This window comes from Canis lupus, chromosome 2 (genome assembly GCF_003254725.2).
Source record: "Canis lupus dingo isolate Sandy chromosome 2, ASM325472v2, whole genome shotgun sequence".
In the NCBI taxonomy this organism is placed as follows: domain Eukaryota; kingdom Metazoa; phylum Chordata; class Mammalia; order Carnivora; family Canidae; genus Canis; species Canis lupus.
In genome coordinates, this window is record NC_064244.1 from 60,926,728 (window position 1) to 60,952,005 (window position 25,278).

Here is a 25,278-nt window from a genome sequence, read left to right on the forward strand (position 1 = left end):
ATTTTAATTATACTGTCTGTATAAAAACGAGATTAAACTAAGTCAGTCATAATCATTTTTATGATACCATACAGCTCTTAAAATCTACAAATGTATGATTGAGAAGAATAAAACACTATGGAAGGGAATCAAACTATAATCTGAGATGTCAAAGGCTTGAAAATACAAAGGTGACAGTTTCAATAAAATTGAGGAATAACTAAAGCGTTATATAGATGCTTAATTTCATAAGAATGTAACTGTTTCAATCATAAAAGTAAGAGAGACAATGAGGCTGAAGGAACTAACTTAATTAATTCATTTTCAGCTTCAAATAGATAGACAATCAGTTGCTACTGGGAAGAAAAGCAGTAGAAGGCTAGGCACATTACCTTACTTCAACCTGTATCATATCACATGACCTAGCCATACATTATAATGATCCTTATAAAACAAAAGAACTAGTGAAAGAAAAATAAATTATTAAGGTGCTACTGAGGTAGAATGTTAGCCAAAAAACCTATTCTAATTAAAACATATATGTTTGTGTGAACTATGTTTTTACTGATACTATTTCTTAATAAAATTCTTAAAGAGTCCTGTACCACTCAAAACTCTAATTGGTCCTTAATTGCTTTCTTAACTTTCTGCTAGAAAATTCATTATTATAATGCTAACTCTTAATTTTATGATGTGTGTATTTAGATGAAAAATAAGAAATCTCCAACTAAATTTCCTCCTAAAGAGGCCAAAGTAAAATGGAAAAAGTGCCTTTAGGATATAGAGGAGAAGAAAACCACCAAATCACCAGAGCACTGGAATAACCAATTCAAAAGGGAAAATGATAGAGAGGTATGCCTGACTCTGCATACAAAACAAATAAACCAAACTTAAAATATGTCTAAAATCAAAGTCCTTTGAACATGGAAAAGAACCTATGGTTTCATCTCAGTAAGCATTTAAACCCACAGTACTCACCAGGGGTGAAGATTTGAATTTTAGAAATGGAGAGAAAATAATGGAGGATGATCAAAGAGACATATTTTTCTAAAAATAAATTTAATGTATATTTAAAAGCAATGAGTAAAATTATTCTAGTTGAAAAATTAGGGATACAATCAAATTAGTATCTTTGTATAGATCAGCATACTTTATAGTGAACCGGAACATCACCCTAATTCCTTGTCATTGTTTTCTTCAGCTACTAAAGTTTATTGTAAAATAAATACAATGAAAAAAGAGATCGAACCAAGATGTACATAGGAAAATAAAATCCATCTCAAATTTGAAAATAATTAAAACATAATAATTGGCTTTTTCAAACTTGACCTTTCAAACAACAAACAAAATCATCAGTAACACACCTGTGAGTCCCTGAAGTACATCTCATATTGCTGTATCATTTGTCTGCTAATCAGGCTCCCATGATAAACCACAACATTAATATCAGTCCATGTACGAAATTCTCTCTCCCAGTTTGCAATGGTAGAAAGTGGAGCAATAATCAGGAAAGGTCCTCTTATACCAGTCAGAAGGATTTCGTAGAGGAATGTAATTGATTGAATGGTTTTGCCAAGACCCATTTCATCTGCTAAAATGCAGTTTCGTCTGAAATAAACAAATATATCATCCATGTATACATTGGATTTTTCTGTACACTACAATGTTTTTAAAGATAAATATACAAAAATAACCAAATATCAAGTTAAGATACTTGCATTTATAAAAACATAAAAAGTTGCCAAAGTGTACACTAAGCATGCTATTTTGTAAAAATAGGAAATTATAATTTTATTATAATCCTGCATAGGGAAAACTATAGATTTTTGTAGCTCCAAAATAAGATATCACCCATTAGAGGCATGATTTTGTTAAAGAATGAAACAGCATAAGTAAGGCAAACTAAACATATTTATTCAGGAAGCACTTATTAAATACCTTCTATATCTCAGGGAGAGTATGGGAAGATGGGATACAAAAGAAATAGGGCATATTCTCTGCCTTCCATGGGCTTGTATCTATTAGAAAAGCAGACATGTAAATAAATAAATAAATAGTCATGCAGTGTGCTATCACAGAAGTGCAAATAAAGCACTGGTATCAACTTTGGCTGGGCTCTAGAAGAATCTAAAAGCCTGAAAGAAACACAGACACACAGGGTTCTCCCCTACACATTATGATTCAATGTGTATGGAGTAGGATAAAAGCAGCTATAAGTTTTTTTTTTTAAGTTCCACAGATGATTATAATACATGGCCAGTTGAAAATCCTCAGGGTTAAGTTTATTGCTGAAGCTCAGAGGAGTAAGTGTCCATTTGTGGCAAAAAGAGATGAGGGGATGAGATCATTTTCCAAAGAGGAGTTCAATAATAGGTAGAATTTTGCCAGAGAGCTCAGCAAAGGAGTGGAGGTATAAGGAACTCAACATGGAGACTACAAACATAGTTTGGAGATGAGGGTGAAAGGAGGGAGTATTACTAAGATACGAAGAGATCAGAAATAAAGAGGTTAGACATCATTCTGTTATGCAACAGGAATCACTGAAAATGTTAAAGAAACCTGATGCAATTGGGTTTGTGTTTTGAGGTTTACTTTGGCTCCACCATGGCTATTAGAAGGTGAGGTGCCTAGAAGCTGGGACACTAACCAGGAAAGTACTGCAAGAATGCAGAAAACAATGGCGGGCACTTGGACTAAGGGAGGAGGACTAAGAGGAGAGAATGGTTTCCAAAGTTAATTATGACTTAGAATGCTTTAAACTCAGTGGCTTACCAGATATATGGGGTGTTGGATGAAAGTCAGATTTCAATCTGGTTGACTTAAATGAATCATTTTTTTTTTTAAAGTAGGCTCCACACCCAACATGGGGCTTGAACTCATGACCCTAACATCAAGAGCTGCGTGCTCTTACTGATGAGCCAGCCAGGCACCCCTGTATTGTGTTATTCTTAGGTGAAACACAAAATATGGAGGAAGAACAAGTTTGGTACAGAGGAAACAGGAAATGATAAGGTTAATTTTGAATTTTGTGTTGAAAGAATTGGTGAAATAGACTTTAAAGTAGCAAGAGGCAAAGAAAAATATGGCCTTGGATTTCAAGGCCTTAGAGATTAAGAGATGAGACTATTAGGATGTTATTGATAAAGGCAGAGGGGGTGTGGAGTAGAGCTTATGAAGAACAAACCTGTCCTAGGAGGAGAGAGCAACAGAGAAATGTTAGAAGGAAAAGCAATACCAAAAGGCAGGTAGAGGAAGGAAAACCAGCAGACCCGAGAGTCACAGGGTCTGGAGACAGTCCCACTGTGGAAGCTGCTGGCAGTGAGAATGGGGGAAAGTTTACAGTCAGTGACTACCTACAGCAGCAGGGAAACAGCAAATTAGGGCTGAAAAAATACCCCATGGATTGTGAAATAAACCATTTTAAAGATACAGAATCAAATACAGGCAACAGGTTTAAAGCTAGTTGATGAGGAAACGGAAGAGCTCCTCCTGTAGGCTGTTATTCCTAGAAATGACAGAGGGCTCAAGGTCACTAGAAGGAAAAACAGAGCCAAGAAGAGGAGGTTTATCCTTTTCTTTCTTATGTTTTTATGGTAGGTTAAACTGATCAGAGAGTGAAGGGACAGTACTAGTCTTGAGAGAGCTTGAAGATGTAAGAGCGCAGGATGACAGCTGATGGAAGTGAGGCTCTGAGAAGCCTGGAGGAGGTGTGTGTCAAGAACAGAGGTGGCATGTTAATCTTGGTAATGGGGAGGCACCTTTAACCTCTGGTACATGAGGATTCCTAAGAAAGGCTAAGAATGGAGATACGTCTGTCAGGCAGACAAGAACTTGAACAAGCTCATCCATTGGCCCTAGGGTTCTCTATGGAGCAGTCACGTGGAGTCAAAGGGTAGGGCTGTGATAGAGAGCCCAAGGAAAGTGCTGTAAGTTTAAAACAAGCCATGTAGGAAATGGGGAAGGGCAATGATGAGAGGATTTAAGCAAAACAGTTAACTTTTTTACCTGGAAGGGTCTCTTGGGAAAAATGATGGTTAACATTTAGAAAATATAAACTAGGGGGAAGAGCTCTGGGAAGGGTTAACATGTTCCCCTACCCTCACGTGACTGAGTCTCAGGACTCACCATCACCGAGTCTAATAACTCAGAGAAGAATCATGTGAGAAGTAAAAATATAGAAGAATGACTGTGAATAAAAAGTATCATCAAACTGTTCTATTATTACTAATAACAATCTTGGCTTGCTCTCTTGTATATGCCACTATGCTTTCTCAATCATTTTTACTTCCATTTTATACTTCTTTTGCAATTATCTTTTCACTGAAAAAAGTAAGATAATGTTCCACTCAGCATTTTGAACAACTTGGAAAATAAATAATTAATAGAAGAGGTAAATTCATTACTAGGTTCTTATATTTTGATTTCTATTCCTCATCAACTGCTAATAATCTGCTTCTCTGAAGACTTAACAGACCTACCTAATTCTTACTGATATTATTGCTCACTCTAACTAGATTCAATTACTGGCAGATAGTGTAAGTTGGTAAGTTGAAAAATATTCTGTAACATAACAGATGTTTTACAATGTTAAAAAAGACATTTCAGTGTTTATTACTAATTATCTTATCAATTTTCTTCTATTCTGATTGGCGTACATCTTTAAAGGAAGCAATTAAAGTCAAAATCCTAAATTATACTTTGCACATCCTTCTGAGGTAACCTCACTTTCAATAACAAAGACCCCATGACAGTAATAATATAGCAGATCAGTACCTATTTTACTTAATATATTTTGACACACATAAAAAAAGCAACACAGTAAATTTTTTTTCTATTAAGATATACTACATACCTATTGTACCAATTGAATAAGAGCCAGTTGAGTCCTTCCAGTTGATATTCCCTGAGTTGATTGCCATTTTTATAGTCCCTGGATTGATCAATTTTTTTCCAAATATTAGCAGGAGGACGATCCTTTGTGGAAAAACAAAGAATGATGCATTTCAGATTTTTTAATCTTTCATAAAACTCATACATGATAAAAGCATGCTTTTAAAATAATTAAAGGAGCTAACATTATATAGTATTATGATGAAATGTTACAAACATCTAAAGGCCAAATTAGTTCTGCACAAACTCTTCCAGAAAATTGAAGAAGGCAGCATACATTCCACTAACGCCACAAAGCTCAGGTACTAAAATCAAAGATATTACCAAAAACCCTTCTACACACCAATATCCCTAATGAATACAGATGCAAAGATTTATAACAAAATTTTAGCAAATGGAATCCAATATATGAAAGGATAATCCTCATGACCAAGTAGATTTTTTCCAGGAATGGAAGGTGTTTAAATTTGAAAATTAATCAATGTTGATCAACAGACTAAAAAACAAAAATATGACAATCTCAATAGATGCAGAAAAGGGATTTAAAAACTCTAACACCTATTCCTAATAAAAATTCTCATTAAATTTTGAATAGAAGGGAACTTCTTCAACCTGGTAAGTAAGGTACATCTATGAAAAGAGCCAAAGCTTAACATCATACTTAATGGTTCAAAACTAAAAGCTTTCTTCTTAAAATTGGGAAAAGGCAAGCATGTTTATTGTCACTGCTTCTATTCAACATTATACTGCAGTTTCTAAGAAGTATAATAAAGCAAAAACAAAAAAGGAATAAAAGGCTTTAAGATTGGCACGGAAAAAGTAAAACCATCTTAATTCACAGAAGACTTCATTTTGGGGGGATCCCTGGGTAGCTCAGTGGTTTAGCACCTGTCTTTGGCCCAGGGCGTGATCCTGGAGTCCCGGGATCGAGTTCTGCATCGGGCTCTTGGCATGGGCCTGCTTCTCCCTCTGCCTGTGTCTCTGCCCCCCTCTCCCTCTGTGTATGTGTGTGTGTGTGTGTGTGTCTATCATGAATAAATAAATAAAATCTTTAAAAAAAAAAAGACTTCATTTTTGTATGTAGAAAATCTATGGAATCTATAGCAAAGATAAACTAAGAAATGATTTTAGCAAGGTTGTATGATACAAGATCAATATACAGAAAGCTGTATTCTATATTGTAGAAACAAATTTAAAGATAATACCATTTTCTCTTTCATCAATAATAGCATCTAAAATATGACTTATTTAGGAATATATCTCTCAAAAGTTGTGTAAGACTGGTGTATTTAAAACCACAAAACACTGCTGAGAGAAATTAAAGAAGACCTAAACAAGTGGAATTTCGTGGACTCAAACACTGAACATTGTTATTAATTCTTCCTAATTGAACAGCAGATTCAACATAACCAAAATCCTAGTATGTTTTTGTAGAAATTGATATGCTGATTCTAAAACCATATGGAAATGCAAAAGACCAGAAATATCCAAAACAACTTGAAAAAGAATAAAGTTGGAGGACTTATACTGATTTCAAGACTTGTAAAAGTTACAGAATCAAGACTGGGTAGAATTGGTGTAAAGATAACAGACTAGTGGAACAGAATAGAGGGTTCGAAAATACACCCACATGTATTAACTCAATTGATTTTTCACAAAGTAGGAAAGGCAATTCAGTGGAGTAATGACAGTTTTTTCTTTTTATCCAAAAACTAGTGCTACAACAATTGGACACCCATAAACAAAAAATGAACTTTGATTCATACATGCACTATATACAAAAATTACTCAAAATTCATCATAGACCTAAATGTTACCTAAAACTAAAAAACTTCTGGCAAAGATCTCCTAGCTATAGCACCAAAAGTACGATCCATAAGGAAAAGACAGATAAACTAGACTTTATCAAAATTAGGAACTTCTGCTCTTTTACAGACATTGTTAAGACAGTGAAAAGACAAGCCAGAGACTTGGAGAAAACTTTTGCAAATCATATATCTGATAAAGGACTTGGATCTAGAATATATACATAATTCTTAGAGCCCAATAATAAGAAAGTATTAAGCCAATAAAAAATATGCAAAATATTTGAATAGGCACTTTATTAAAGATACACTAATGGCAAATAAACACATGAAAAGATTCTCAACATCATTATTCATTAGGAAATATAAATGAAAACCACAATGTCATACTATTATATACACATTAGAATTGCTAAGATTAAAAACACTGTTCCGAGTGTTGACAAGGATGTGAAACTACTAAAACTCTTATACAATGCTGTAGGGAATGTAATATGGTACAACCAAAGGGAAAAAACTTGGCAGTTTCTTAAAAAATTAAACATATACCTAACATATGACCCAGCCACTTTACTCATAGATATTTGCTGAAGAGAAATGAAAGCACATACCTAGATAATGACTTGCACACAAATATTCCTAATAACTTTATTTCTAATAGCCAATATAAGTATTCATCAATAGGTGAATGGATAAACAAACTGTGGGATATACATTACAACAGAATACTACTCAGCATTAGAAAGGAATGAACTACTGATGCATGTAATGAATGACATGAATCTTGAATACTGCATGAAAGAAGCTATACAAAAAACATTATACTGTCTATATAAAACTACAGAGAATTTAAAATAATGGATAGTGACATAAGAAAGATTAGTAGTTACCTACAGGGGGGCTTGGGGGTAGAGGAAGAAAGATTTGGGAGGGGGGATTACAAAGGGAAATGAGAATATGGGATTGAAGGATAGTTCGTTATCTTGATTATACTGATGGTTTCAGATGTCAAAACTTATCCAACTGTACACTTCAAATACACATAATTTATTGTATGTTGCTTCAAACTCAATAAATTTATCTTTAAAAAATATGATGCAGTTGGGTCTGGTTCAAGATGGTGACAGAGAAGCAAATGGTTTAAACCCCACATATGGCACCCCAGCTTTATGATCCGAACCTGAGAGATGAGCCCCCAAAACATCTATCTTTGAAACCCAGCAGGGCTTGCGTCCACGAAACCCACAAGGCTATATATGGTGAACTGAGAAACTATTCTTAAAGTGTTCACGTGGACTCACCTGGCTACACCCCAGGGCTAGTGCAGAGGCAGCCGACTAAAAAGGATGAGGTGTATCGAATTTTCTCTCATACATTTTAAATCTATCGTACATCTCTATACCACCTTTGATATTCATGGTACAAAGTATTTCTTTCAAAAGAAATCTAGAAGCATAACACTGTATGCAAAAAAAAAATTCATTTACATATATAGTTTAGTCATACTTATCCAAATATATTTTTTCTTTCTCAGTGATAAAAAGCTCTGTTATGAATTATTCTGGATAGCTAAGACATAAACTTTCTTAAGATTGCTGAATAGGTGGAAGGATAACATTATTCCAGCCCCAAATTAGTAGGGTCTGGGTCTCAGGAGGATAAATACGTTTCTGAGAAACAAGCACAAGGTTTCTTATGATCTCTTACTTTTAAATGATCTTATATTGGTACTAATCAACAAAATTACACCTCTAAAAATTACCAGGATGGTCAGGGTCAGTGTATGGTAATTCTGAATGAAAAACTGAATTAGGCCATCAGTATACAGAAAACAACTGGTTATTAGAGCTTTACTGTTACTTAATATAATTAGGGTGAATACAGAAAATATTTCTTCAGTGGTATGCAATGAACTTAAAAATAATTAACATATAATAATTATTTAATTATTGCTTAAAATATTTTCCACATTAAGTCATATTCTCCACAATTTTCTTTTCAGCAATCTGATCATTATTTAATATTTCATTAGAGTCAGAAAGAAATTTCATTTCCAGAACCTCTAAAAATACATGTTTTATATGTTATTTTATTTAATCATAATAGACTGGCAAAAAATCACTTACCTCCCACAGTATTTAACTATGATAGGTTAGCACTATTGTCAAGTCCACTTTATAGTAATTAAGGGGATTAATTCCATGGGATGATTTCCCTTTACCAAGGACTACACCATATCTACCTGTCTAAGGCAGTGGTTTTTCTCAGACATGTGCATCAAAATCATCTTTTTAAAAACAAATAGGCCCGGGGCTGCTCTCAAATATTCTAATTCAGAAGCCACAAACAAGGAATCAAGCATCTTGAATTTTTGAAAAGTTCTCAAGATGATTCTGATACGTACTTCCAACTGAGAATCAATGATGGAGAGAAATAGCTTACAGGATGAGGCCAGAGATCAGATTATCAATGAGACATAGTCCCCACTCCAAAAAGAAAACCTTTCCCTTCCACGATCTCCCTTGACTCATTCCTCCCTTAATTAGTTAACACTTTTGTTTTCCAGAACAAGGAAAGGCATTGAGAAGTCAAAGGAATGGAGGTAAGCTGCTGTTCTCTTGGTAACAGACATATGGATATTTCTGGGACATTACTTAAGAAGAACAGAAAATAAGAACAGAAAAAAATTATTATCAAAATATGATCTATTCCATGAACATTATTAGTTCATTTCCTTCTCTTCCATCACATCTCCACATTTTTCATGGCAGCTCTTCCTCACCCTTATGCTAATCAAAAAGTGATCTGTTCCTGCCTTTTCATGTATAAATATTTTCTCTTTAGTGAAATAAGAAATTTCTGTGACTAAATTACATTTGAAAGAGAACACGGCAAATATTAAATAAAATCATAACAGGTCTCTTCATGGTGAATTTCTTTTCATTGGCCCCCCAAAATTGTATTCACGTGACAATAATTCTATGTTTTAGGATTTAAAGTAAACAATTTTAGGAAATATAAGTAAAAATTATATAATTTTCAGCAATATCACAACTTGCCTTAGCTGCCTAGAATTCTATAGTTTCCGTACTAGAAAAGTCAATAACCTACTTAGATTTCTTATTTTTTGAACAGGGAAGAGATATGCATGTAATCAATTAAAAAAAAAAAGAACATATTTATTTTATGTAGGCTTTTAACAATATTCCATATAAAAGGTTCTTTTAAAATAATGCTCCTATGGAAGGAGATGAATGATTTAGTTATGGAGAATTAACTGGTTTATAGAAAAGAAGGAAAAGGTGGGTATAATAAGGATTTTTCCTTATTGTAGAAATAGAGAATTAATAACTCCACTTCAAGGGACACCTGGGTAGCTCAGCAGTTGAGCATCTGCCTTCGGCTCAGGGCGTGATCCTGGTCTGGGAATCAAGTCCTGCATCGGGCTCCCTGAGAGGAGTCTGCTTCTCCCTCTGTCTATGTCTCTGCCTCTTTCTCTCTGTGTATCTCATGAATAAATAAATTAAAGCTTTAAAATAATAATAATAATAAAAAACTTCCACCTCAAGCTGAAACTGATATTCTTGATATTTTTATAAACGGTCTGGGAGAAATCGTCATCAGAAACTCTTAAATTCAGAGATGAGGTGGAAGCATTTGCAACTTGTCTGGAGGGAAATTTGAAGGAAATACTCAGCAAAATTATAAATGCACATATGCTCTGACCAAGGCATTACACTTCTGACTTGTCTTACAGACACTTGTACATGGGCTCAATGTTCAATGCAGCATTGTTTATGACAGCAAAAAAATGGAATATTCACTAATGGAGGAATAGTTAAATTAACATACATAAGATACTATGTAGCAATTTTTAAAATACAGTATTCATTGTACACCAAAAGTGAAATTAAAAATGTAAAGATTACATTAAACCTGTTGAATAAAAGAAGTGCTAAGATTTTATGAAGTTGTCTAAGACACAGTTCTTACCAAATGTCTTGTATCAGGCCTTGAAGCTTGTAAGTGTTCAAACTCTTCTATTTTTGCAAGATCTACGTCTTCCTTTAGTTCCCATGTACTATCTTCATATGGTAATGAGCACCACTTTACTAAGTAGTAAATAACAGGCTGTAAAAAAAAATTTTTTTTTCACTTTACCATTTTGAAAAAGAGTAGAGACAGCTTAAATAAGCCTAACCTTCATTAATAAAAACTAATGAAACTTTTTTTTCAGTGTTTTTAAGTCATTAATTTTTAAAAAGCAGTACATTTTAACATTTGGAAAGTTTTAGGTTTTTCCTACTTAAATTTTTTTTTCCTAAATATTTACCTCACCAGTGTCTTTATCTTCACAAAAAGAGACTTCTAACACTCTGTCTACTTCAACGTAGTCTGGGTTAAATGGTTCCTCTTCCATCTACAATTAAAAAGTAACTTAATGGATAACTGACAAAGAAGTAAAAAGATAAAAGCAAAATCAATGCAAATTTACTAGTTATTTTCTAGAACAAACTGAAGTTTGATTTCAATTAAATTTTCAATAAATGGGACTCTTCTGTTTTAATTTCCAAAAGATATCTAAGATATTTGCCTGTATTATGAATTACCACATTACGTATAATAAAACCCTCCGAGTACCATCAAGAAATAAGGTACCTCACACAAGTGACTTACTCTAGAAGATACCTTCTAACATTTTCCTAGAAGAGCCTCTATACCTGTCTTGTGCCACTCTTCTCACTCAGGTCTATGTGTTGGAGACCAGTCACCCAACCTGCAGGCTCATCTCTCAGTTGCATCAAACATTCTTTATTTGCTGATTCCTGTGCTCAGAACCCAGTTACTTCAATGAATTCAAACTCTATTTGAGCTACCTTGAACGGCACTCACTCTTCTACCTTCTTTCCTGTGGTTTTTCTACTGGGTTAATGATAACAGAGTACCCCTTCCACACCTTACTTCCAGTTACACTAGTCAGAAATAGAGAAGTCAGCTCAGATTCTATCTTTTTGTGTCTTTTTTAATCTCCCACATCTAATAAGTCATCAATTCTTACAGATTCTGCCCTCAACTCCAACTCCAACTGGTTCTTCCTTCATCCTTCTCACTGCTTCATCACTTACTTGGACCTTGAAAACCTCCTGATAGTACTCAACTATCTTTCTTGCTTCCCTTTAATCCCTTTTCACATTGACCCTAGAGTGATGTTTCTCAGATATAAATCTTACCTATTGCCCCCTTGCTTCAATTCCTTCATTGACCCTCCCTTGTTTGGGGATCAGGCCCACATTGGTTTTTGTGGAATAAGCAGGATCCTACCTTTTTCCTCCAGCCTCATCTCCTATTGCTTGGCACAGCTGTCCCCCAGATTTCATGCTTCCAAAGTATAAAAACACAGGCTTTTCAAACTCCATGTTATGGCACACCTCCATGTTTTTATACTCCTTCTTCTCTCTTCTGAATAGACTATTGTTCCTTCTCTTGTCTGCCTGGCTGCTTCCTATTCATTCCTGAATGCCTTACTTTCAATAGCCCTTCTCGGCTATCTCTGCTGCCTCTCCTCCTCTGCTTAACCTCTAAGTACTGTAGTGCTCCATGGTTCTGTTTTTAGTTCTCTTTACTGTCTCAAATCCTTCCTGAACGAGAGTATCATCTCAGGATCTCTTGATAACAAAGAACACTGCCCATCATCAGAATGGTAATGAGGTACTTTAAGACAATCTGCATAGCTCCAATCTATGTTGTACCTGAGTCAAGTGAGAAAAATCAGTCTTTGTGAAAAATTAAAAGATTATTAGTTAAGTACTCTAAAATCTTCAGCTCATTAGGAACCTCTGTATTGGAGTGAGGATGTGAAAAGTTTTTGACCTCCCAGCATCCATAAACTGAGTAGGTCATTGAAATCATCAAATTTTTGAAGGAGATTCTATAATTACAAAAAAGTAACAGTAATTTCATGGTGAAAAAAAATCTCCCAGATACCACCATAATCTAGTGGTTAAAGTGAACACCACCAGTAACAGGGCAAATGAGTTCATACTCCTCCTGAGGATTCAGTGAGAAGGGTACAGTATCATTTCTGTGGTGGTCTTTTATTTTTAAATTTTAATTCCAGTGTAAACGTTCAGTGTTATATTAGTTTTGGATGTATAATACAGTAATGTTCTCTTAAAAAATACATAACTCAAAAAAATGCATGACTTGAATCCTCAGGCAATATGAGACAACCCCAAAATTAGGGACATTCTACAAAATAAACAACCTATACTCTTAAAAAAATGTCCAAGTAATGAAAACCAAAGAAAGACCAATTAACAGAAACATGATAACTAAATTCAACATCTGATGCTAAATTGGATTCTGGACCACAATAAGCACAAAACCACCTTTTTTTGGCTATAAAAATAGTGGAACAATTAGTGAAATATGAATAAGGTCGGTCTATAGATGAGCTAGTACTACATCAATATTAATTATACTATTAGTATGTAGCAGAATTTAAAAAATTCAATACTGGGATCCCTGGGTGGTGCAGCGGTTTAGCACCTGCTTTTGGCCCAGGGCGCGATCCTGGAGATCCGGGATCGAATCCCACGTCGGGCTCCCGGTGCATGGAGCCTGCTTCTCCCTCTGCCTATGTCTCTGCCTCTCTCTCTCTCTGTGACTATCATAAATAAGTAAAAATTAAAAAAAAAAAAAACTTAAAAAATTCAATACTGAAGTATTTGCAACTTACTTTCAAATGGTTTAAAGAGAAAAACCTATGTGCTTTGGAGGGAGGCAGAGAGAGAGGAGGACACAGGCAGAGGGAAAATGTGAATCATCAGGCCAACTGTTAAATATTAACATTTAGGGCATCTTATTAAAATACATGTAGGAAAATAAAATGTAGAGCAAAGGGAATATAATCAATGGTATTATAATAGAGCTGTCTAATGACAGATGGGAGTGACACTTGTGGTGAGCACAGGATAACATACAGACTAGTGGAATCACTATGTTGTATCCCTGAAACTAATGTAATACTGTGTGTCAATTATTTATATATGTGTGTGTGTGGATATATATACATATGTATATATGTAAGAATTCATTGTACTATTTTTGCAACCTAGATTTTTCAAAATAAAAACTCTACAAAATCTTCAAATTAAAAAGTTAAAAAAATTTAGATGAATCTCAAACCGTTCTAAAACAAGCCTATTGAAAAAAGTCAAAGATTTAGAGCAGAAAAGGACATCAACTAATTGGTGAAGCCTTTAAAATGAATTATTCCTATGATGGTTTATTCACACATACATAAACCTGGCAGAGAAAATAGGCTATGTATTTTATGTAGTGAAAGATCTTAAGTTTCCATTGACTTGCTATATTACCATTTCCATTACTTGAATAAATTTGCTGATAAAATTCTCTGAGAGGGACGCCTGGGTGGCTCGCTGGTTGAGCGTCTGCCTTTGGCTCAGGGCGTGATCCCGGAGTCCCGGGATTGAGTCCTGCATCAGGCTTCCCGCATGGGGCCTGCTTCTCCCTCTGCCTGTGTGTGTCGCTGCCTCTCTTTCTCTCTCTGTGTCTCTCATGAATAAATAAATAAATAAATAAAATCTTTAAATAAAATAAAATTCTCTGAGATATTAATCCACTCATATTCAACTCTAAGTATTGAAATACATGCTAATTTAAAAATACAAGAGTTATCTACCAATCTGAATCATCTGTGTTCCTGTTTCAGCTAGTTTCCAAGCTAACTTGGGAAGAGAAAATTATTCTACATAGATGGCATTTGTATGCAAATATCTAACTCAGAAGCCTAAAAATTAAAATGAATAATACTTGAATTTTTGATAAATAACTACATGTGTTCAGAGTTCAACATATCACAGTTTCATTTATTTCTTTATTCTTACGTCTGCCAAAAAATGTGCTCTTTGGGCTTGTCTCAATTTGAATCGTTTGATTTTCTGCTGGATCCTTTTATCTTTCAACAGCTGCTGCTCTGTGGCCCACTCACAGTGAAGATAGGAGCTAAAATTTTTATAAAAGCAGTGTATTAGAATAACACAGAAAAACATGATTTTGGGGTTCCTTAGATTTATTTTCAATCGCAGCATCCAATACAAAATATTCAACTTTATGAAGAGGTAGCTCATCATTTCATTTTACGTCAATAGATTGTGTACATTTTCTAAAGCCACTGTGATCACTCTATCCTAAGAAGACTATCATATAAGGACGAGCAATTTGCCACAGAGAAACAGAATGGTAAACAAAGGTGTAAGGGTAACAAGATACGATTTATCATTTATTTCCTCACTGTAACCATTTCATCATGATCAGAAAGAAAGCTAACCTCTTTTGAAACCCATGTAATTTTATTTTAAACATTTGCTTTTACTTAGGTAAGGAAAAAGTTGAAGAACATCTGAAAGTTCGACAATATAAATATAACTGTCTATAATTTGTAAAAGAATATTTTATAAAGACTTCTGTATTTTGATGTTAATAATGAACATTTTCTGAAAAATATTTGCTTACATTTTACCGTATGAAGTTTTGAACTAATAAAACATTTTAACATTCAGGTAAAATTTAAAAAGATAATTTAACTTAATATATTTATATTAAGTTATATTTTATAAACATAAACATAAATATTCATATTTAATTAATTTATAACAATAAAACTATTTATAATAATTATTAAATAATTTATTATTATTTATAATTAATAAATATTATTGATATCAATATTTATATTAATTTAAATATGAATCAGCATTTTCTATTGTTTTTCTAACTCAGATACTTACTAATTCTTGTATTTTACAAAAAATTCTTCTGTATCAATCATCACTCCAGGTGATACCTAAGAACATAAAATCAATACTTATGACTGATAATCAGGCCATGGAATATTATGCATAAAATGTCATGTGTGATTACTTACTTCCTTTTTTACAATTCTAGAAGATAGTATTTTGTCTACAATTGCAGCATCTTCTTCACTTGGATTCTCCTATGGGAGGGAGGAAAGAAAATACGACATCACATTCTAAAAATTCCTTTAGTTGCCACTTTGTATGTTTATGAACACATTAAAATTCAAGAAACATTTATTTAACACATGTGCCAGGCACTGTGGGAGGAATACAAAATGGAAATACAAAAATGGAAAAACAAATCATTGACATTATTGTCCTAGTCATCATTTGCCTCATCATGGTAAACATATTATGCTTCTTAATGGGCTCAGCATTATTATCAGCACTTTACATACATTAACTAATTTAATCCTATGAGGTAGGTACCCATTGTTATCTCCACTGTACAGATTAGGAAGCTCAGGCACAGAGAACATAAGTACTTGCCTAAGGTGTCAGATAGCTCAGCTGGCAGATGAGGGGTTGGTTCACAATCCAGATAAGGAAGATTAAAAGAATTACAAAAAGAGAAAAATGTATATGCAAAGGCAGAGTGCACCTATGTTCATAAGGTCAGAGCATTCAGTGCTTGTAAAGAAGTGGCAGGAGATAAGGTAAAAAAAAAATCCATACATATACATGATGTGCTAAAAATGCATCATTATGTTTTGTAGGACTTGGGAAGCTGTTAGAGGAGTTTGCAGTAGAAAAGTACTATGGGGCAGCCCGGATGGCTCAGTGGTTTAGCGCTGCCTTCAGCCCAGGGCCTGATCCTGGAACCCGGGATGGAGTTCCACGTTGGGCTCCCTGCATGGAGCCTGCCTCTCCTTCTGCCTGTGTCTCTGCCTCTCTCTCTCTCTCTCTCTCTCTGTGTGTGTCTCTCATGAATAAATAAGTAAAATCTTTTTTTTTTCTTTAAGTACTATGACCAGACCTGTAATTTAGATATATTCTGCAGAAAGGCTGGAATGTGGAGGAGTTTCAGAAATATATAGTTAGGGGGTGAAAAATGTGGGGATAAACTGGAGGAAGAAGCAAAAGAAGAAAACAGAGAGGATAAATTCCTAGGTTTCTGATCTGAATAATTAACGGTTCTATTAACTGCAACAGGGATTCTAGGAGGGAAAGCTGGAGTAGGTTTTAGGAACAGATTTCAAAAAATGTATGTTGGTTTCAAATGATTTGTAGTCATAATCCCAAATCTGTCTTACCACAAATAATTGTAAAGGCTGTTCACCAGGTAAAGGAGCTGAATTTTTTTTTATTTTCACAGAACCTTGAACCTCTTCTTCAGATTGTTTCCCTTCTGCATCTTCTGCGTATTTTTTTCTTTTAATTTGACGATTTGATCTTCTTTTCTGTAATGAACCATAAGGATGATGTTTATATGACAGATTTTAAGAAAAGATTATTTAAATAATTACTTTTAGTAATTCATGTAATTTTGTACATTAAATTTCTTTTTTTTGTACATTAAATTTCTGAAGTTGTATTCAACATTCATCTTTTCTCATTTTTCCTTTTAACTAAAGGAAGATTACAATTTGCCCTTTGCCACAGGCTTAGAATCTTGTTTTACTTCCTAAAGTTTCAAATAACAAAGATTAGTAATATCTTTATTACTTTTCTTTATAAATTGTTAAGAATAAAAAGATTTGTTTTCTTGAACTATTCCACACCTTGGGCAAAACTTGTTTTATTAGTAATACATTTATTGCTTGGTTACTTCTCTTTAGAAACTATTATTAAGAAGAGTAAAAACATGTTTTATTTAGCTTTTTCACACTTTGGGCAACAGGTGTTTTAAACTGTTAATACTTTCATGGTTTTTGCGCCAAACCTAAAAAGTGCATCAGATGAATACTGGTTAAATAATTAACTGGGGACATATAACTAGAGGAATAAATTAAACAATATTTACCATAAAACCCATGAACTTATGTTTAAAACAGAATAAAGAGTATAAAATGTTTTAAAAGAGATACATAAAACAATCAAGTAAATCTACCAAATAATTAAATGTGTATGAAAGAGGAACCAGTGTTTTACTAACTTTACTAGCTTTCCTTAAAAATAAAGAACATCACTATCAAAACCAGAGGTAAGCCTTTTGAAAAGTATTACATGTAGTATCATAATCTTAAAATAATCTAAGTGTTTTTAAATCAGGTATCAAATACAGATGGCTTTACTTACCTCCCTAAAGATCTAATATTTGCTGCTCCCTACTATAAAATCAAAATCTCACGTTGGCTTGAAGACTTCAAAGGACTTAGGTTTGCTTTTTTCCACCTCCCTAAAATCTCAAGGGTGGAGGCATCTCAGCCAACTTTTCTATTGCTTAATAATCGGTAAATCTACCCCCTTCTTCCTTTTTCTGTGCCATTTTGTTTTACATATTTAGTAACTCCTGTGACATTCCCCCATAATGTAACCTGCAAAATAACCCATGTCTTCTCCTTTTGGTTTCTGCCAATGTCAATTTCATAGGCCTTTCCTACTTCCATAGCCATGGCAAAGATGGTTCAATCAGTACAGCAGATGGAGAGAAAATGTTATCTGCATCCAAAAAGGTGCAGTGGCCTTTAACTTGCTTCTGCCTCTTTCTTTTGAGTTGTGGAATACTGAGAGAAAGAAAGGCACTAATATGGTGAGTTAGCTTAGCCAAATACAGTAGATAACTTCCTGGCTCATTTAGGATGAGTCTTACCATCTGTGGCCATGAAGATATTTACATTTTCAAAACTCAAAATAACATTTCTTTTAACATGGGACTCAGGAAGGTGGCTTATAAAAGTTATAATGAAAGGACTTTTAGAAGCCCAAATTTTCCTCATCTTGTTTTGAAAAAAAAAAAAAAAAAAAAAGTAATTCTTATTATTACTTGAGGGAAAAACTCTATGGACCTCTAACATAAGGCTAAAGGAATATTTAGATTTCTACAATGAGCATCATATGGCTCGGAATATTCAAGAATAGTTTAATACACAAACAGTAACATTCAGTATTCTAACAACAACATGTATTACCAATGTTATGTCTTATTGGGCACAAATCTCAATAATGACGTTTAAGAATAATTCAATATACTTTTAGAAGACTCTGATGTTTCCAGCACTTTCTGGTCATTTAGGCATCTAGTAGTTCTTTGAAATGCCTCACTTGGGTCTTTAGTAAATTGTAAATGAGTGGCCTGAAAGAATCCTTTGAACTCTTAAAAGTGTAAATTCAGTTGATTCTTCACAGATAAAATGAGCAATAAATTTGTAAACTGCACCCTCATGAAAACTTTATCAGTCTAAAAGATTAATTAAAAAGTCTGAGTTATAAGATCATAGCTGGAATCACTACAGTGGAATAAATTATATTCTACTAAAGTACCCAGTTACACATGAAGCAAAGCCAAATGAAGTGCCACTCTCATCAAATTATCTTTCTCTGTCATGTAGTATCACTACCACTTTAAAAATATAAAAACTAATTTGGTGTACACATTTTGGCTAATGTTTTTTTTCTGGCTTTCTTTCTCTTAATGTATTCAAAGCACGATTTAAAATAGTGACAAATTCTTTCAATTTCTTTTTTCCAGCTTTTTTCTTCTGTCTTAGAGGCTTCAATGGATCAGCCCACAACACTTCACATAAGCAGTCAGAAATACGCTCTTAAGTGACTAATATTTCATTATGATAACATGTTACTTGTTTCCTACAATAATCTTAATATAATGTACTGCAGGGGTTTTAAAAAAAATTAAGTCTACAAATGCAGTCAGACTGCTGAAGTACGCTATATTAAGATTAAAGGTAAAAAAATAAATATCACATTCAGATTTTTAGATTTCCACCTGACTCCAAACTTGAGACAAATTTTTCAGCCTTCAAATCTTGACAGTCCCTCGTGGTTGAAAGCTATACAGACCTTTCCATCATTTATATGATATGTTTAAATATATCAATAATATAGATTTAGAATTGCTTATTAGAAAATACTTCTTTCCTTCTCTGTGTATATTTTTGTTAAAGCAACATACCTAGTAGAGCAACCTAATACTACAATGAAAGGTGTGGAAGAAATGTGCATGTTAATCTATTCTACCATTTCATTGTTTGGTAATTACATAATGGAAAAATGGCCAGCCTTATGCTAGTAAAAATTAAATTGAATTTTCTCATGGTGAATAAGGTAACTGCAAGTTTGCCTGAGTGAAGAGTAACATGTGAAGAAAAGCCAGGCCATATAATATTAGGAGCTCAGTCACTGCCCTTACCTCAACTCTTGCAGCAGCCCAGGAGCCTTGAGCCACTACTCTCCCATTGGATAAGCTGCATAAGGAAGAAGAAAGGCCATTCAGGGGCTTTCTGGCCCCATAATTCAACAACTGCCACCACCCATACGGCCTAGAGTTGTACTTTAATTATTAAAGAGGAGAGGGTGGCCTGAATTATGACCTTTACTATATATGTATATATATATATTTTTTAACTTCACACAGTTATTTTGAATATCCACTTATAAAAAAAGGCAAAATGCATAGTATTCTTGTCTACATTACGGGATTTTTAATATAATTGGTTATCTTTTCTTTGACAGAAGCAGACCAAAGGAATTATCTCTAGGAATGATTCAATCCATTTGCTTTATCATTGTATGTGATTCTAAAAATTAGTATCTCCATCATTAAGTTCATTCAAAAGCACTCTTTAAGTACAGGATAATATCACTAGATATTTCTCCATGCTAAAAGCCATCAGGGACTTTGGACTGTTATTTAACCTCTCTGGGATTTGGCTTCATTATATGAAAAATGAGGGGTTTAGAAAGAATATGTAAGTTTCCTCCCAGATCCAACATTCTATGGTAATACTACCAGGAGCATATTGTCATAATGCTGTCTTCAAGTCCTACCATATAATAAAATGTAATTTTACTACTAAACTACAATATGAATAACCATAAAGCAGTTTTAGGCTATCTAAATAATCCTATCAGTTCTTCATTTCTCAGAAAAAAACGTGATACTCACTTGAGAGTCTTCCTCTTTGCATGCATGCTGTGGCATCTGCTCTGTATCAGATATCTCATCTGAAGATTCATTCTTTCTTTTTTGTTTCTTACCCAATGTAATAATGAGTTTGCTGTTTCAAGAGGAAAAGAGTAAACACTATGAACTCTCTGCCTTTTCTCCATTTGTGGTCATACTAAGATGGCCATGATAAACTTTTTTCCATTTCATATTACGTGAATGTTCAACCAAAGAGGATAATTATCATGAACTCCATAATGACATTTTCAAGACAAGAACTACATTTTAATGGAACAAACACAAACCAATGTTACAGCTAACATAGTTTTAAGCATAGAAAGGCAGTCAAGTTCTATAGCTTGTTTCTCAGGTTCAAAATTATTTTTCATGGGAAAAATGTCAGGTGATATAACTGTATATAGTAATTAAAATAATTCATTTATTATTTTGTAGATTTGGAATGAGAATTTTTCCCTTTCTACCTCTTACTAAATTCAAATTCTAGTTAATGTCCTTATATCCCACCTATTCCCTAGAATCCTCTACTACTTTTTACCCTAATTTCTCCCTTACTTGAAATACTTTAACAATTGTTAATTATTTCATTTACGTTAAGGCTTATCTTGGCTGTAGTATATGTTCCTAAAGAGTTAAAAAAGTATTTTTCTATATTTCCACAGTTTGCCTGTCTCTCTCATATATATGTGTATATGTGTGTTAATTAATGTTTATACACACACATCAAATACAAACGTTTAAAATGAAAATGTGGTATTGTTTATTTTTTCCTGATCAGAGGTGGAAAGTACAGAGCTTCCACATTTCCTTATTTTGAGTCAACAGATGAGAGGGCATGATTTTTTGGAGCACCATACTAATCACAAACCATGCTAACTGCTAATCAGGGAAATTCTATTTTAGATATCTATATTCCAAACAGAGAAAATTTCCCAAAATATTTTCAAGTATGATGTATCATAAAGATAGAAGAATTTTCTTCAACCATTATTTATTTTTATTTATTTTTAAAAAAGATTTTATTTATTTATTCATGAGAGATACGGGGGGGGGGGGGGCAGCGACATAGGTAGAGGGAGAAGCAGGCTCCATGCAGGGAGCCCGATGTGGGACTCAATCCCGGGACTCCAGGATCACACCCTGAGTCAAAGGCAGACGCTTAACCACTGAGCCACCCAGGCGTCCCAACAATTATGTATTAACATCGGAGAACTTGGAGGTTAAGAGCACATACTTCAAAATCACAGCATCAAAGATTTTAAACCTGATTCTACCATTTGCCTATCGGTAAGACACCTGGCAGATTACTTGATCTCTTTTCTTTTAGCCTTAGTTTCCTGACCTGGAAAATAGGGATACTATAATAGCTACCTCTACTGTTGTTGAGAATTAAGTGGGATAATGCAAATGAGTTCTTAGCAAAGTCCTGACACGGTAATTTCTGAACTAACTTCTAATTATTATATGCCAGGCACTCCTTGGTTCTAGGATTCGAAGATAAAGTGGACACAGTCCCTAGCATTGAAGTATCATTTTTAAAATATGAAAACACAGTTCAAACGCAAAAGTGGAAGTTAGTACCGGATGTAATGTGAACACAAAAGTGCTTATGTCTACTGAAGAGTACTGAAGTGCTTATGTCTATTGTAAAGGAATACCTTTTCAGAAAAGGTAAAGTCTGAGATAGGAAATGAATGATACAAGGTGTTCAACTGGTAGTGAAAGAATAGGGTGGGGTACATTCCAGGTTGGAGGGATATTATAGAAGAATGAGAGAGATGTGCAGTGACAAGAGCATGTCAGAGATACACAAACTACTAGAGGAGAAGGAAGGAGAGATGGTCTTCTAGATAAGGTGAGGATCACAGAAGATCCTTTTAAACTCCACAAGGCAGGAATTGAAACAGAATCTGTCTTGTTCATCACTGACAACAAATGGCTCAGAGATATTCGGAATAAATGAAAAAAAAAAAACAATTGGAAGATATGAGAATTTTATACAAATAAGTTCTAGGGATGTGATATACAGCATGATGATCAGTTAACAATACTGCATTGTATATTTGAAAGTTGCTAAGAGAATGAATCTTAAAAGTTCTCATCACTAACAAAATTTGTAACTAGTAAGGTGATGGATATTAACTATACTTTTGTGGCAGTAGCTTTGCCATAGGTGCATATGTCAGATTATTATGTTGTATACCTTAAACGAATACAATGTTGTATGTCAATTACATTTCAATAAAATTGCGGGGAGGGAGAATTTCAAACAAGAGAGCAATGCAACTAGAGGAGAAATGCAAGGCATGGAAACCAGCCATCTGGCAAATGACAACCCAAGTGAGACATGAAGGATGCAACACAGGGCATGGCTGTGTGGATAAAGAGGTGAAGAAAGGCGAAGGTTTTATTATGGAGGCAGAATCAAGAGACATGGTCACTGCCTGGATGGTTAGATGTGAGGCAAGAAACTTCTAGAAAGAGCTACTCCCAGATCATTCTTGCATGGCACGATTACCCCCTTAAACAGGAGACAGATAATTTTTACTTGGTAATATACTCACCTGCACTCTTCAGAGTATGTGAAGAAAGCAAATAAAAGAACAGCTTATGTTGGAACCAGGATATTAGAGAAGGTACAAAAAGATACTCAGAAACAACATTAAGGAAGCAACCATGTTTATACTTCATTCCCTCTCACCACTTTCATTGGTCATTTATTCCTTCTTTTGGTCCCTTTTCCTTACTCTGGTTCCCCTGCTAAAATAAAACTCTCCCTTGAGGTCATATCTACTATTAGATACCTCATGATCTTGTCCTTCCTCCTCCTCATCCGCAGTTCCTAAAAAAGCTGTCTATCCAGACCGCTTCATTTTCAGTCCTCAACCCACTATTATCTCAACTCTTGGAACTCCTTTTCATTTTCAAAGCTTCCATTTACCCAGTGTTTATGGAGGCAGTCTCTGCTGACTTTCACAGGCATTCTCTCATTTGAAGTTCATATAGTTCTGAGAGGCAAATACCAGCATTTTATAGGAAGAGGAAACGGAGGCTTAGGGAAGTGTATGCCTTGCTCAAAGTCACAATAATAGCAAGACTAGAGATAAAAATTCAGAATACCTCACTCCAGAGCTTGAACTGAGGCTCTTAGGTTGTTCCCAAATGCAACCCCTCACTTTCCCTAAACTTAAGCCTATTAATATGAAAATACTATACAAGTCAGAAAAGTCTACACATCAAAAGAGAATAGCTTTGTGAATTTCTCAAATGAACATAAATGTGTAACCAGCTTCTTCTAAATCAAGAAACAAGGCATTATAAGTTCCCAGAAGTCTCCTCTTCCAATAAAAACCTCCTCCTAAGGGTAAGCATGATGTTCCTTGTGATTACACAATACAGCCTAAGGCAATTGTGCAGCTGATTGTCAGTAGCAAGATCAGGGATAACACTAAGCAAAATTAGGTAGGAGAAATATATATTTGATACACTCCTCCTTTTGCTCAAATATTTTTAGAGATAAATATTGCCTAAATCTCTAGAAAAGAAATATTCGTAAGTGCTGCCCTATCAATCTTAGATACCTACCCTTTTTATTTTTTTTTTATTTTTTATTTTTATTTTTTTTCCTATCCTTTTTAGTGGAGGGAGGTAAGTCTAGTAAAAACATTTCCTGTAATACCTTAGGATAAACCTTCATTATATGAATTATTTGAAAATGTTCTTCAAAACAAAAAAAGATCTTTTAAACTGTGTTTTCCATATACTCTGCATTTTCTTCCAATGTTGTTCTGTAGGACTGGAATATCATCTGATTTCACAAACTCATTAACCACTCTTAACCTATGCAAAAATCTTTTTTAAATCCTAACTTTATAAGAGATATTTCAGATATAGTAGTTTCTTACTAAACCTTTAAAAGTTCAAAATGTTTACACATGTCCTTTCTGTTCAAACACAGTACATTTCCATGGTAGGAAAAAGGTGATTCCAAAACATTAAGTCATGCTTGACTGACATATTTCTGAGTAAAATACAGACATGTTTTAAGATTTAAAAACTAGGGTTACTTACACAGAATACTGATTCTTGGAAACAATGAAGTCATATTGGTTTATTGTAAAGTTCTAAAATGGTATATAGGTGATACTACAAAGGGGAACAAAGATTAGGTTGGTGTTGATGAGTAATTCCTAAATATGTGAGACATAGGCTTCATTAGAAGGCTGTCTGTTAAAAATAAAGATTCTTAATCAGAAAATATAAGACAAACCCAAACTGAGAGGCATTCTACAAAATCACTGGCCAGTATGCTTCAAAACTGAAAACATTTATAAAAGACAAAGACTGAGGAATCATCCCAAATTGGAGGAGTGGAAGGAGAAATGACAACACAATGAAATGGAAACAAAATTTGCATGAGGTCTCTAAGTTGATAGAATTGTATAAGTGCTTTTTCCTGGATTTGATAATCCTGCTTTGGTTACATAAGATGTTAACATTTGAGGAAGCTGGGTAAAGAGCCTAAAGGAACTCTGACCTATTTTTGCAAGTCTGAGATTAGTTCAAAGTAAAAAGTTAAAAAGAATTACAGATTTGGGATGCCCGGGTGGCTTAGCAGTTAAGCGCCTGCCTTCCGCCC

General features: G+C 34.1%; 1 protein-coding gene across 9 annotated transcripts in view; it reads right to left on the bottom strand.

Moving 5' to 3' along the window:
* CHD9 (chromodomain helicase DNA binding protein 9) overlaps positions 1-25,278 on the bottom strand; it is a 220,928-nt gene that overhangs the window by 71,014 nt on the left and 124,636 nt on the right. For all 9 annotated transcript variants that reach the window (XM_025447580.3, XM_025447584.3, XM_025447582.3 and 6 more), the window contains 9 exons: positions 20,622-20,733; positions 16,810-16,956; positions 15,625-15,693; positions 15,488-15,543; positions 14,585-14,702; positions 11,008-11,094; positions 10,668-10,805; positions 4,832-4,953; positions 1,344-1,587 (listed from right to left, as the gene is read on the bottom strand). In XM_025447580.3, the coding sequence (XP_025303365.1) occupies positions 1,344-1,587; positions 4,832-4,953; positions 10,668-10,805; positions 11,008-11,094; positions 14,585-14,702; positions 15,488-15,543; positions 15,625-15,693; positions 16,810-16,956; positions 20,622-20,733 (1,093 nt within the window). The remainder of the gene's footprint in view (positions 1-1,343; positions 1,588-4,831; positions 4,954-10,667; positions 10,806-11,007; positions 11,095-14,584; positions 14,703-15,487; positions 15,544-15,624; positions 15,694-16,809; positions 16,957-20,621; positions 20,734-25,278) is intronic.